The sequence below is a fragment of the Diabrotica undecimpunctata genome, chromosome 2 (assembly GCF_040954645.1).
Source record: "Diabrotica undecimpunctata isolate CICGRU chromosome 2, icDiaUnde3, whole genome shotgun sequence".
NCBI lineage: Eukaryota > Metazoa > Arthropoda > Insecta > Coleoptera > Chrysomelidae > Diabrotica > Diabrotica undecimpunctata.
This window is the reverse complement of record NC_092804.1, coordinates 35,754,762-35,770,781: the sequence shown is the minus strand read 5'-3', so window position 1 is coordinate 35,770,781 and position 16,020 is coordinate 35,754,762. Positions and strand designations below refer to the sequence as shown.

General features: G+C 34.2%; 1 protein-coding gene across 2 annotated transcripts in view; it reads left to right on the top strand.

The window, feature by feature from the left end:
• The window catches only part of vari (MAGUK p55 subfamily member vari), a 150,434-nt gene that overhangs the window by 29,199 nt on the left and 105,215 nt on the right, over positions 1–16,020 (top strand). For both annotated transcript variants that reach the window (XM_072522639.1, XM_072522638.1), the window contains exon 2: positions 11,442–11,581. In XM_072522639.1, coding sequence (XP_072378740.1) covers positions 11,442–11,581 — 140 coding nt within the window. The remainder of the gene's footprint in view (positions 1–11,441; positions 11,582–16,020) is intronic.

The window sequence follows — 16,020 nt, the reverse complement described above, 5'->3', positions numbered from 1 at the left end:
GTCCTTTTTTAGGGATTCTATGTGTAGCTCCTCAATCATCGTATTCAGTGAATTCTACGTGTCGGCTATTAGTACTACATCATCTGCTTATCTAAGATGGTTCAAGTATCTTCCGTTAATAGGGATTTCTTTATTTTCGTCAACGTCACTTGTCACATCATTTCAGCTTGTTCGTAGATATTATGTATTAATATTCTATACCTGAAGTCGATCCGATTGTTGAGTAATGCTTCTTCTATTGCCCACAGTTCTAGGCTATCAAAAGCTTTTTGATAATCTATAAAAGCCAGACATAATGGGGGATTGTATTCGTTAGTCTTTTCTATTAGGATTTTCAAAGTATATAGAGGGTCACAGGTGCTGTTCCCTTTTCTAAATCCGGCTTGTTCTACCGTTTGATATCCGTCAAATTTAATTGTTAACCTGTTTGTAATAATCTTTGTAAAGGTTTTGTAAAGTTGTGAAAGAAGTGAAATTGGTCGATAATTTTTCAGGTCTGTGGTGTCCCTCTTTTTGTGTATTAGTATTCTTTTAGCAGTATTCCATTGTTCGGGTATATTGCCTTCGAATAGACATTTATTAAATAGTATTTTCAGATATCTGATGGCTTCTTCTCCGCCTTCCTTCAGCATTTCTGCTAGGATTGAATCGCTTCCAGGAGCTTTATTCCTTTTTATTTCTTTTACTGCTCTTTCTATTTCTTCGTGGCTTATTTCGGGCATCACTTATGAGTTGACATTTGTTATCTGCCTTTTCAAGTTCTGCTTTGAGGAGTTGGGGGGATCGTTTCTGGAACGATACAGATCGGTGTAGAACTTTTCAATAGAGTTTGCTATATCAGATTTACTTTTTTTTAGTTATCCTTGTTCATTTTTAATGGTTATTACGTTTTTCTTTCCTAGTTCCGGTTTGGTGCATTTGAGACTTCGAATTTCCTCTATGACTTGTTCTGTACGGTCTTCTTGATATTTTTTAATGTCCTCTTTTATCTGCTTTCTTATTGCTCGATTAAGTTCCTTAAATTCTGTAGTGTCTCTTTTGTTTTGTCTCAAAAGATCTTTTCTTTGTTTCAGCATGTTTTGTGATTCTACACTTATTTTGAATTTTCGTTTTCTGTTAGAGGTTGCCAATTCTGAGCTTGCATTTAGTAGTTCTTGTGTTATGACTTCATTGATTTCATTTAAGCTAAGTTTATCTAGATTTAATACTTTCGCGGGTTTTAACTTGCTTTTATATTGTTTTGTATTAGATTTTAGTTTATCTGTGTCTATATTTCAAGTTTTTCTAAATTAATTTCTATTTTTATTATGTTTTATCTCTAATTTGGCTCTAACCATTCGGTGATCGCTACTTACTGACGCCGTATTTATTACTGTTACGTCTTGTACGAGTGCAAGAGAAATCATTAGAATACAACAAACCGGCATATCTATGTTTCGTGGACCTTACAAAGGCATCTGACGGGGTCAAATTAAAAGACGTTAACCACTTACTGTATGCAAAAGAGATACCTCTAGTAATAATCAAAACGATCGAAAATATCTACCAAAACAACACAATAAAAGTTAAAGTAGAAGAAGAACTAACCGACCCTATTAAAATTGGCAATCGGGTAAGACAGGGAGATTCCCTGAGCCCTCTATTGTTCAACCTGATTATGGATGAAATAATAAAAAACGTAAGAACTTAAAAAGGATAACAAATGGAAGAAAAACAACTTAAAAAAATCTGCTATGCGGACGACGCAATACTACTCTCTCAAAGTGAAGATGATTTACAACGTATTCTGCACCAATTTAATATAACCGCCAGAAAATTTAACATGTTAATTTCCTCAAAAAAGACAAAATGCATGTTTACATCAGCAAATTTACTAAGATGTAAATTGTAGCTGGAAGGTCAGGTAATAGATTGAGTGATGGAGTTTAAATATCTAGGCATCTCATTATCTAGCTACGGAAAGCTCGAAACCGAAGTGGAAGATCAAGTGAATAGAGCAAACAGAGCCGCAGGCTGCCTAAATGAAACAATATGGAGAAATAAAAATATCGGAAAAGAAACGAAAGGCAGAATTTACAAAACAGTCATCAGACCAATAATGACATACGCGGCAGAAACAAGGCCTGACACAGAGAGGACAAAAAGGATGTTAGAAACAGCAGAGATGAAAATACTTAGAAAAATTGATAGTAAGACACTATGGGACAGAGCTAGAAGTACAGATATACGACGTAGATGCAAGGTGGACAACATCGAGAACTGGGTAAGAAATAGAAGAGTAGAATGGAACGATTATATAAGCCGAATGACAACAAATAGAGTAGTAATTTTACTTTTATTTATTTATTTATTAATTTCTTTTTTTTATTTCTTAGGCTTGGTTGGTCCTTATTTCTCATTAGTTCTGGATCAAATAATAGCGAAACTACAGGGTAATATTCCGTGATGCTTAATGTATTCTGATGATGTAATGATAATAGGAAATAGTGAAAGCGACTTAGAACAAAAATTTTAACAGTTGAGACAAGCTCTTGAGGAAAAAGAAAACTTAGTAGGACAAAAACAGAGTATTTGGAATGTTCATTTAAAGATGGCGTTAGTACAAATAGAATGATATATTTGGATGATGAAATTATTGTGAAAAGTGATAGTTTTAAGTACCTAGGATCAGCGTTACAGAGTAATGGGGGAATAGATGGAGATGCATACAGTATAATTAGGGTTGGATGGATGAAGAGGAAAGAAGCGAGTGGTGTGTTGTGTGATAGAAAAATTATTATAATGAAACTGAAGGTAAAATTCTATATAACAGCCATAAGACCAGCTATGATCTATGGAACTGAATGTTAGACAGTTAAACAGAAAGAGGCACAACGAATGCATGTGACGGAAATAAGAATTCTTAGACGGACGAGTGGAGTGACAAAAAGGATTAATTAGGAATGAGTATATTAGGGGAAGACTAGAGGTGTTGCCAAGTCGTCAGTACCTCGTGTAGGTGGTCGACCGATGCTTCTCTTGTCTTTCCTTGGCCTCCGTTCCAATAATCATTTTGTTCATCACCCATCTGTCATTCTAGCTGTCTGTCCTGCCCATCTCCAATTTAGTCTGGATATCCTTTCGGCGATGTCAGTCACCCAGGTTTTTCGCCTGATTCGTTTATTACTTTGTCTCACAGAGTTATTCCTTACATGGATCGCATCATTCTTCTCTGTGTGACTCTCAATTTGGTAGTGATAAGAGTTTCTGCTCCGTATGTCAACACTGGTAGGACACATTGATCAAACACTTTTCTTTTCAGACATATAGACAGCTTTTAGTAGAAATAAAAGAAGAACGGTGAAAAAGTGAAGAACAAAAATGATACTTTCAAGGAAATAGGGAAACCTATTGCGTTATAGAGGAGAGGCTTCAACAAGTGGCGACGAATTTATGGGAAATAAAAAACACACAAAGAATATTCTTATAATCAAAAGCGTAAATGATAAAGTTATATTTCTTATCTACAAAGTAAACGAACAAATTCGATTAAAGATCATCAAGATTAAAGCACCTACCAGTGCCTACATAGACGAAGAAGTTAGTTGGTTCTACAATACTGCGATACAAGGTACAACCACCAACTATACTCTACTGATGGGAGACTTAAACGATAAAATAGGCGGCAAGCAGGGTGATTCAGAGTTTGTAGCTGGACATCACGGATATGGCGATAAAAACGAAAGGGGTCAAATACTTATAGAATTTCTTCTGCAACACAGAACTTATTTTGAAAAAGCATCAAAGAAAACAAAATTTTTCAGTTTTTTGTTGTTAGAAAAATGATCAAATTTTATATATGATGAACTCAATTATTTCTCGTAAGTTAACTTCTACTAAAAAACAAATTTCTTAAGGGTGATCCCAGTTTGAATAGATTTCATTTTGTCCATATATATTTCATAGAAATACCTAGTAAAAAACTTGCATGGTGACATATTTAGTAATCATTTGAGTTATGGTTTCGCAAACTCGTGGTTGTAATTTTTTCCTATATACTTTTTGCATAATATGCACCTACTACCTTCTACTCTTTTCGTTATGTAGCATACTATTTTATTCTATATGTTTTTAAATCCCTTATAAAGGTAGTTAATAAATAATTTGATTTGATTCTGCGTTGAAAAATAAAAGCTAACCTATCTTTCTCTATAATTCAATAAATTGCTAATCTGTGAAATGTCAGAGGTTTCCAGTAGGGAAAGTTATTGCTTCACTACTGTGACATTCTCGATTTGCGAATCCAAGGATTTAGCTTATCGATTACTTTAGTTTGCTCTTTCCGGAGACACAAGGTTTACTTCTATACGTATTTTAATGGTCCGTAACATATCCCGTAGAAATTAGTATAATGTTAATGTAAAGCATTATTCGAATATCCATACAAATTATGCCAATGGTGGTTAAAGGGGAAGGGAATTGCGTTAAAATGAAATAATTCTTATTGATTTACCACAAATAAAAATAAAAAAGAAAGCTTTTCTGTTTAGTAGTAAAAAAGTACTTTTTTATGCGACCATCTTTGTGTGAGGCAAACTGAGGAGCTCGCGTGCAAAACCGGATATATCCACTTTTAAAGTTTTTTCAGGAGATGAAAAAAATACCCTACATATTTATTTTAAAAAATTATATTAATTTGAGAAAACAGTTTCAATTTAATGGGGTTTACTAACTGAATGACACATATTTTTTTATAAAAAAAAGTAAACAACTCGGCGTTATTAGCAAAAAAACATTGGATATATCCGGTTTTGTACACAAAATGACACACTGTGAGCGAAAAAAATTATTTATTTTTCATTAAATAAACAAAAAAAGTTAGTTAAAGTAATATTTGCAAAAATAGAACGAACAAATTTAAATATGTATTGCAGTCTCTTCGTGCAGGCAATCGCATAGCTTGTCTCCATCTTCTTGGCTTTCATTATTTTCCGAAATATCTACGGTTTCTTCTCCGTTACTGTCTAATAAATTTTTGTACCACAAAAGGTCTTCCCTGTTTCGCCAATCTTCACCAAAATAGTCTTTCATCAAATGATTCAAACTTTTTTTCTTCTTATCTGGTATTGAATTACTCAATGGTAACCTACTTAGCCGTATATTTTCTGATTTTCCCTTCTTAACAAGCGACTCCCAAGTTGTGTCACCCGATGCTGTGAGCCGATAAAATTGAAACTTTTTTACTTTAATAGTAGTTTCATTATTTTTATTCACAAATTTTTTTAAGTGGATTTTTTTGCATTCAGAAATTCCATTCATTTTCTTATAAACTTTTTCCAGTTCTTTAACATCATACATTTGCCAGTCAGAACCAAGTGTTTTTACCGAACCTACTTCTGAATACATTTCTATGTATTTTTCTCTAGACGTTATGACTGGATGTCTTTTCAAGATTTTCTCAACTCTACCGAATGATCGGTCCGCAGGTAGAAAGCTAGAATAATAACATTTCCAGTCCTCGGACTGGAAATGTTATTATTATTTCTGTCAAATTATCTGAGGACTGGTTTTTAAGCCAATATATTAGGGTGTGAATGATATGTGAATTCTTATTCTGCCCTCCACATCCATCGCAGAATAGTCTGAGAAGATGTACTCCTTCATAATTTAAACTTTGAAGATGATGAAATAAAGCAGAACCAATTTAAATCTTCCAGCCAAATCTTCGGTCCAGACATTGAATATCGCATTACGAGACGTCATAGGAACGCAGCAAAAAGCATACCAACTAATTTGATGAGAATAAAACGCATCCCCGATTGGTGTTCGGGGTAGCGGTTGAACTTGCTGAAGGTCGAAACAAAAGGTCATGCTATTATCGGGTTTTTCTTGGGCGAGTTTATAGAAAGTGTTTGCCCTTTTTCTATAGACATTACTCCATAATGAGGTTTTGTCTTCGCTGTAGGTCTCTTGTGTGTCTTAATAGCTCTTTTAACCCGGTGCACTTGGAACACACATCTGACGCAGGGGATGAGAAGACGACATTAAAATCATTTAAAAATATATTTCTGACCATATCGTAGGTTACTTAATCTTCAGGATTACATTGCCTGTTATACATTTTATGCAGCTTTGCCACAGAAAGAGTTGCAGAAAAATATATACGTTTCGATTTTTTTCTATTGTAGTGGCTTTCTTTACCACGCAAAGAACCAATAAATTTAGAACAGAATCAATCCATAAATTTTCTTGATTTAAAATTATCAGACTTAAAAACAAACATGAATTTAAACTTTACACGTTAACTTTACCAATAAAAAGATACAATATATAACAGTTACAATTAATAATAACCAAGTACCATGTGCAAATATCGCAAAATACCTAGTTATAACATTAGATGAACGTTGGAAAGTTCATGTAAGGAAAAAAGGGAAGAACTTGGCAATAGATACAAATAAATTGCATGCTTGGAAGAAAGTCCTCTCTATTTATATAGAACAAGCTTTTACTTTATAAACAAATAGTACGACGTATTTGGACTTAAGTTAGCCAACTCTGGGGGTATACAAAGAAAAGTAATATAGAAATAATCCAGAAATTTCAGAATAAAGTATTGAAAAACATTGTGAATGCTCCTTGGTACTTGAGCAACAGCGACCTCCATAACGACCTGGGTATGGAAACTGTATCTACAATTATCAAAAAGACGGATGAAAATCGTGAAAAACGACTCCATACCATGTGAATGTTGAAGTAATCCAGCTCCTTGACAACACAGGGCTAACTAGAAGACTGAAGAGGACAAAACCCTTCGAATTATTTTAAGAGACACTGAAAAAGAAGGGCATGGTGCTTTTGCGCGTGGTGCATGTTAGTATTAGTGCTTTATTTATCAGATTATATAAAGAGAACACCATAGGGTAAACTCTTGATTTCAAGCAACTTTAGTAATTTAGGATTTTGCTAAACACATAAATTTACCATTGTTCAATTTTTCACATGCGAAAAACCATGTCATTCTTCGCTGTATTAATTTCCATCATTCTCTACCTCAATTTTAAATTTATTACTCTAGTCCAACCCTTGGTAATACTTCCCAATCCCACTTCAACCCGACTCCTTTAGAAATGCTGACAGTTGTAAAATAGCAAACGAAAAAGATTCGCTCTTGCCTGTTGACTATCGCTAGCAACAGACATATTCTCTCTCTACTGTTGACCGCTACTAGCAACAGACGTGCTCTCTTGACTGTTGACTTTTGCTAGCAACAGACATTCTCTCTTTATCTGATAGTTACGCGGAAAATACCGCGAATCATCTTTTGAATCGTAGAGACAATAAGCGCAAATGTGCTCTATCTGGTGATCTTATTGTTAGTACCGCGAGACACGTATTGAGAAACCGGTAAAGACAGCTCTTATAAACTTGATTTGGTATTATCTCTATAACCCTTTACTACATATTCTAATTATTTTGAACCGACCCTCATACACTGTCCTCATACACTGAAATTATATTAATAATTTCACATATGTACACCCTTTTTTATACAACCATAGCGAATCTGATCTACATACACACACAGAGCATATTTACTGCAGAATTACTGTTTTAAAGTCGCCGAAATAGTACAAGCGATATATTATTCGACACACCATAGAAAGACGAGGACAAATATATAGCTCCGGTAAAAAAATTTTAGCGAAAGTCTACTAAAAATGAATCAAACTGACTCTAAATTAAGTAAAAAATCGACTTTGAAATTACATTTAATACAATAAAAAACGAAAAGTCACACAGTCGCTCATGTTGGGTGAAAAGCTAGGACTTACGAAGTCCAGTTACTTGTTTAATTTATGGTATTCTATGGTATTCTTTTAATGGGGATTTATTTTTTAAATAAAACCCATAAAATACTCCTTTTATTGTTTAGAGGGGGGTGTTATTTGTTATAATATCCACGATGAATTGCATTCTTACTGAACATCATATACATACTTAGTTTTTTGAGATTAATCTGTATCCTATAATCATTGCATGTTTTGATCAAATTTTCTAGTAAAAGTTGAAGATTTTCCGAAGTACTTGCCAGTAGTACATTATCGTCTCTATGTCGAATGTTATTTATGACATGTTATTTATGATTGTCTCTATCATACCGGTTTTAATTAATAAATGTAACTTTTCATTTATTAGTCAATTGGTGTTTTTGAGTTTGAGTTTTTCTTGAGTTTTGATTTTTATGTGGGTATCTTATATTATTTTCTCACTACTAATTGTTAAAGCTTCTCTACAAGACCAGAAAAATTAGCAAAAAAGCCTTTTTCGTGAAATTCTTTGATACACGTATCTAACAACCGTTTTTGATAAATTTGATGATAATAATAAATATGTAATAAGCAAAACCTGCAAAAGACTAAACTTTTTTTTACTTATAAACAATATATAAACAATGTAAGATCGCTATTTGATTTTGAATCTTATTTTTTATTTAACTGTATGTCAAATTCAAACGAATGTCACAGGAAAATCCTTAGTTCTCTGGTCTATAGAAGTTTTGTGCACCAAACTATAAAAAAAGAGGTAATATCAAATTAATAAAGTAAAGATTTCATCCTTGAAGATTAAATTTGCAAATTTTTATCCAAAAGTTTCCAAAAATATTTTTTGTTTACCTTTACCTACTTAAATTTGGTAGGTTCCAAAGAGCATTTTTTTGTATTTTCTCTGACTGCAACATCGACAAATAAACATATAAATCTAATTTTGAGTTTACTTCAAAGAGAAAAACTCGTTCATAAACATATCACACACTGTTTAGTTGTTCCTTTTATATTTATATACACAATATATACAATATTTAATATATTTTACTAAGAAAAATTGGATATACGAAATCTGGGTCGCAAATAAATTTTATAGTTTGCTTTGTTTGTCCCTCGTGATATATTTATCATTTGGTTTATAAACTGTCACTCAAGATAACGATATTTAACAAAACGCTAGACAATTTGACAGATATTTAAAAAATAATTTGTTTTATTCTTAATATATATATACTTATATATATTAAGTATACTTAATAATAGTTTGAGAGTCAGTAACACTAAGTCTACTGTCATCTCGAATTCGGTTAACTCCAGCATTGATCAGTCAATCGATAAACAAATGGTCTCAGAGTATTTTTAATATCCCAAATATCCCAAAAAGAAAGAAAGCAGATTCCCTAAAAACATATTTTGCTGGGCCCCCACAGAGAAACGGATACGAAGAAGAGAGGGAACAACATTGTTGAATGGCAATTAGCAGCAATTTTACAGCAGCTGCACACTGTGTTCAGGGCACAATAAAAAACCACATCCATTATTGGGAACTCCCCGGCTCAAAATTCCGACACTAAAAATTTTTGATTAAGTTTGTTAATTTATAACTTTTTTATTTGTATTCCGATTTTTAAGATTCTTGCATCAGTATGTAGGTACAAATATTGGCATTGTTTGTTATTATTCTGCTAATAAACAATTTTTGCTTGAATGTCATTGTATGGGGGTGAATGGAAGCGTTGTATTTTCTCCTAACTTTAAAAAATGTTGTGGAAAAATTGAAGGGTTGATTTTGTTTCATAGTCCTTTTGTATTATCTCGGAGGCATCCCTGCCTCCCGTTTTGAATTTTGTTGAAAAATTTTGTTTTTGAATTATCTGAATATCTGTTTTTTTCTGTAAAAGCTGTAAATAAAAACACTGCTTTGAAGGTTTATTTAATTAAAAATATCAAACGCACTACACATGCAATTAATTAACAACACAACAAAACTATTCAATAGCTGGTAGGTACGTCTCTTGCAGCAATGACTGCTCGCAATCTGTTTGGCATCAAATTAATAAGATGTGTTATCTTTGCCTAGGGAATAGTACGATATTCCTCTACCAGCGCCAACCTTAACTGTAGCAAATTTTTTGGTGGTCTAGGACGACGGTGAACATCTCTTTTCAATTCATCACATTAATGCTCGATCGGATTGAGATCTGGGCTGCGTACGGGCCATTCCAATCTTCTCAATCCAACCTCATCCAGACCCAGATTATCATTAACAGTACGGGCAACGTGTGGTCTAGCGTTATCATGCATTAATTTAAAATGGTTCCCAAGGAAAGGTGCAAATGGAACTACCACATCTTGAAGAACTTCTTTAGTGTAGCGACGGGCAGTCATAGCTCCATTGTGAACATGTGAAAATGCTTTCTTTCGACGTCTGTAATCGCGCTCCCGACCATCGGGCAACCTTAAACAAATCCTTGATTCGTCGGTGAATAGAACGTTACCCCATTGTTCTACAGTCCAGTGGATATGCAATCTTGCAAACTTCAGTCGCTGCTGTCGATGCCGAGGAAGTAGTTATGGTGCTATCGCCGGCCTTTGTGAATGAAACGCAACTTCTGCCAATCTTCTTCGTACTTTCACTTACATTTACGTGATGTACAATTTGCAGTTGATTTCTTTGAGACACAGCAGTATTTCTTCAATCTCTTAAGGATCTAACAACGACAAAGCGATCGTCAGGTGCAATAGTTAATCTCCTTCTGTCAGAGCCTTGGTGTCCTGCGAAATTTCCAGTCTCCAGATACCTATCCCAAGCATCTCGAATTGTAGAACGCAGAAACCCCAAAGTTCGTGCCACGTAACTTTTGGTATGACCATTCTCTATTAAAGCAACAATTCGAGCAACATCTGCTATTGTTAACAACGTGATGATAACTAAGTTGTTTTCTTGGTGTCACTGTCATTTTTACAAATGAAAATGTAAATTGCTGTCAATGTCATTTAATTTTTATGGAATTGCCAGGCAAGATATTCATGTCTATGAGTCAGTTAGTGTTTTTACTTGCATAAAATTGTACAGCTCTTACAAGAAAAGTGTTATTCAAAAAACAAAATCTTAGAGATGTCTCCGAGATAAGAAAGGGCTATGAAATGAAATCAGCCTTTCAATTTTTCTACAGAAATTATTAAAGTTAATAGAAAATACAACGCTTTTATTTGCCTCGGTATAATGCCATCTAAGCAAAAATTATTTATTACCAGAATAATAAAAAACGATGTAAATACATGTACCTACAAACTGATGTAAAAACCTTGAAAATCGGAATACAAATAAAAAAGTTATAAATTGTTAAACTTAATCAAAAATTTTTAGTAGCAGAATTTTGTGCCGGGGAGTGTATAAAGCATACAGACGCTTTTATTGGGGTTTACAGACGGTTTATTGGAGATCACCGCCTTAGAGAGGTACAAATAATTAAATCAGCTACCGTGAGAGTATTAAAAAATTTTGAGAAAATTTAGGAAAAAACTAAAATTTAGGAGCTCTGTCAAAATAAAACTTTACATAAATTTTATTTATAGCTTATATTGAGATTTCTTTTTATAAAAAATTGATAGGGTCTGTTTTTGTTACAGTTACATTCCAACAAGTTCATAGGTACATAGATGATGAAAATGACGATGATGATGATGAAGTTGATGAGAGAATCAATGAGACTGATTTATTGTTCCTTAAGGAACTTATGGATAGCCCGATCCTCTATTCGTTAGTGAGGGTAAGTTTTTTTATAGAAAATTACTATTTAAATATTATATATAAAGATAAATTTGTGTCCTGTTATTTCCACCATGTGAATAGTGAGAAAAGTCGTGAAGTTTTTGTGGTAGCAGCCAAGGAGTAAAGCAGATATTTTCAAACAATTGTAAGTTTTGTCTTGCCAAATGAAAAGAACCGGTTCCTTGCTATCTAAATGCTCAAGAACAACTTTCCTGTGGTAGCCATTTTCCTTACTCTTTGTAGATAACTCTCAATCGTCTGCAAGTCGGAGTGTACAAGTGTAAAAGTGTAGCATGTTAAATTTCTTGAGTTCAAAACTTTTGACGAAACTGTATTTTCAGAATAACTTTGTGTAGAGATTAATATTTTTATCGCTTCGAATACGTATGCATACCTGAACAGTTCTCTCTTAATTTAGTCTACTTGAGAACGATTATACATAATTACTCTTAGAATTTTAATAGTTTTGGAAATAATTAAAGCTAAAAGTGGTAAGATATTCCCATGTGAACGAAAATCACTCCCTTTTTCTAATTAGCTATGACGAGGTTATAAAAGAAATACCAGATCCAATTTCTCTCTTAGTTCTGAGCTGTCTATCGAAAATTGCTTATGATATTTATATTCATAGCCAATATCTTATGATGTTTAGTTGTGATGAAACCTGCAATGTATGCGGTGAGTTGATAATAATTATCCTTTGTTAATATATATGAATTCAAATACAAAAACGATATGGAGAAATGAGGAGGTACAAGATTCAACACTTCTACTTAGTTGTCCTCTGTTGGAGAAACCTTGCACTGAACACGATCTCCTGCACGCAACTGGCATGGTCATCAAGACCGCTATTTTCTGGATGGACAAGATTTAATTGTTTGATCTGAACACGTAAAGTGAAGTAAGTAAGTGGTTCATTTTCATGGCATATCTTGATTTATACAAGCAAGTTTATAAATTGATGATATTATGAACTTATAAATAAGCCTTTAAGTTTTTTTGTTGAAAAAATAACAGTACCAGTGGAGGTTTTTTACTTTTTTTATGCGTTTATATTGTATTTATTTTAGCTCACTTGACGCTTATTACTTTCGACTTTCACTAGTAAGGTAATATATCGATTCATTTGTAATTTACTAAACGAGCAGACTATGTTTATCTATTTTTTGAATTATCGTTTTTAATAAAGCAATAAAGTATTCTCTTTTTTAATATCAGCTCGCTACTCACTCTTCTGATTATTTTGGAAAATTATCTGTGGTCATTATCCTGAAGTATACACTATTACGACTTAAAATTAGGAGAGAGCGCCAACACTAAAGATAATAGCAGCCATTTATTGCTTTGTTTGGTGCTCCAAACAGAATAATTTCGCCGTTTTTATTCCTCGCCTAGTGGAATTTTCTGCAAGAGTAGACACTGAAGCGACTTTCATTCGGTGTGAGAGTACCTATTACAAAAACGTTGTAATTCGGTATTCCAAAAATGCACAGAATTAGAATTCATCTTAATGTAGAGAATAGTTAAAAGTTTTAATTAATAAAACGTTTGTGTTTAAAAATCTATGTTTAAACTGGCTATCACATAAAAATATAGTTATTTTAATATTGTTATTCTTATAAAATATTGTTGTAATATTATTATTATAAATTCTTATTAAATATTAGTAATAAGAATAATACCAACATTTAGTGTTTAGATTTAAAAACTTTAGAATAAATAATGACAGACTAAAATTCGAAACTCAAAATATCCCAATCAAATAGTGCCTTAATAAGCCTAAACTGATTGTGGTTTTCTGTCTAGCCATAAAATCACCATATCGGCTTTTGAATTTAATTGACCATCTTGCTAATGATGTTAGATGATGATGATGATAATTTATGTTAGAAAACTGAAAGATTCCAATGTTCGAATCAGGGTGAGTTCAAACCTCAATACAAAGGTGCTAAAATGCAGAAATGCAGAAACTATAGTGGAAAATCTGACCATCATACAAGAAACAGTGAGAGAAATAAAAGAACAACACCTGAAGAAAGATACAGAGAAACGGAAATCGTGGATGACCGATGAAATTCTTGAACTTATGGATCAGAGAAAAAAAAATCTCCAAGAATAAAAGAGAATACATACAATCTTCAGAATAAAGATAAAAGAAGCCAAAGAGAAACAAAAAACAGAACAATGTCAAGAAATATAGGAGTATCAGAGTCAATATGATAACTTCAATGTCCATCGAAAGGTGAAGGAAATAGCTGGAAAGTTCCAAAAACGCAACAACGGAAAAATAACAGATGATGAAGGCAATCTTGCCAGAACCAAAGAAGATAAAAAGAAAGTATGGGAAGAATACTTGGAGAAACTTTTCTACGACCTTAGAACAATACAAGAACCCACCATTGAAGAAAATTCAGGTCCCGAAATCCTACCAGAAGAAATAACGGCAGCCGTCAGACAAATGAAGGATGGAAAGGCACCGGGACTTCATGAAATTCTTGCAGAACTGCTGAAGCTATTAGATGCAGAACAACTAAAAATAATAACTGAAATATTTAATGAAATATACAAGGCAGGAAAAATACCAGTAGAGTGGCTCAAATCGGAGTTAGTACCATTGCCCAAAAAACCAGGAGCAAAAGTTTGTAAAGACTATAGGACCATAAGCCTAATGTCACCTGCTGAAGCTGTTTTTAAAAGGCATCCACAAAAGAATTTACCGGAAATGCGAGGAACAAATTGCGCCCAATAAGTTTGGATTTGTGAACGCCGTTGGTACTAGGCAAGCTTTATTTAGTGTGCAAGTATTGTTTTAGAAATGTAGATATGTCAGCTGTAATGTTTGTGCATGCCTGATTGACTACAAGAAGGCTTTCGGTAGAGTCAGGCATGAACAAATGATGAAAGTGCTGAAGAGGACAGGGATTGACGGAAGATACCTAAAAATAATAACTAACCTGTATTGGAATCAATCAGCGGTGCTCCGAATAGATGGAGAATATACAGATTAGGTCAAAATTTTGAAGAGGCTGTAAAAGATATTGATGAAGGCATCTCAATAAATGGAGTCAAGCTCAATAACCTGCGGTATGCAGATGATACAATAGTGTTTTCCAATACCATAGAAGGGCTTCAAAACTTAATGAACAACATAACGGAAACAAGTAGAACATATGGACTGGATATAAACACCAGCAAAACCAAGCTAATGATCATCAGCAAGAAAAACATAACTGGAGCAAATTTGTATGTGAACCAAATAAGAATTGACCGTGTCTCACAGTACAACTACTTGGGAACTATAATCAATGAGTCGTGGGACAATACTCCAGAGATTAAATGTCGCATCGAAAAGGCAAAAAGTGCATTCTTGGCTATGAGCTCGTTGTTCAAGGGCCATGACCTCACCCTAGAAACAAAAATAAGGCTCCTTAAATGTTACGTGTACTCAGTGCTTCTGTACGGAATAGGAACGTGTACATTGAAGGCGGAAACTCTATCAAAACTTCAGGCTTTTGAGCTATGATTATACAGAAGGATCCTGAAGATACCTTGGACAGACAAAGTCACCAAGGAAGAAGTACTACGGAGGATGAACACAACGGCGAATTTGGTCAACATCGTGAAGAGCCGTAAGCTGCAGTACTTGAGACATATAATGAGAAATCAAGGCAGATACGAGCTACTTCAATGCATTTTCCAAGGTAAAATTGAAGAAAAAAGAAAAAAGGGCCTTAGGACGAAGAAGAATATCCTGGCTTGCTAACCTGAGAGCATGGTATAGAAAGACCTCAACACAGCTATTTCGTCTAGCCAAACCAACAAAGTCATCATAGCCAGAATGATCGTCAACGTTCGGAACGGACAGGCACCCTAAGAAGAAGAAGAACTTATTATTTTGACAATATCCGGTCCCAAACACGTGGTAAATTGTACGGGAATAACACCAACGGTATCCAAATAGCAAAGCATTAGAAAATACCCATACTGGTTAAAAAAAAACGTTGTCCACGCGGTACTGGTAAACAACCGACGTAGTTCAACTAGTTACCTAGCAACGACGCGACGCGTATGTTTGAGTGGGAGAGAGACGCAAGGCATTCGCCGGTCCGGCGGGCCTCTCTCTCGTTCGGTGACTCATCGTAACAGACGTGAGCGGGCGTTACACTTTTTCATGAGTGACTCCTAGCCACAACCTAATTTAAGACGTTGTCACGTCAAAATATATTATCCTAGAGCAGAAACGGCGATCACACACTTGTCACCTACGTGCCGATTTGTCACTGGAAGCTTTCAGATTGCCTAATCCTGCTCTCGTCGCAACTCACCGATCGCCACAGGGCTTTTGTGCATAGGACAGAATCTTTTAACGTGGGAATGTCGCTGCTTATCAGCAATCATCCAGACAAGAAACCTGAACCCAGTGGCATAGAAACTAAG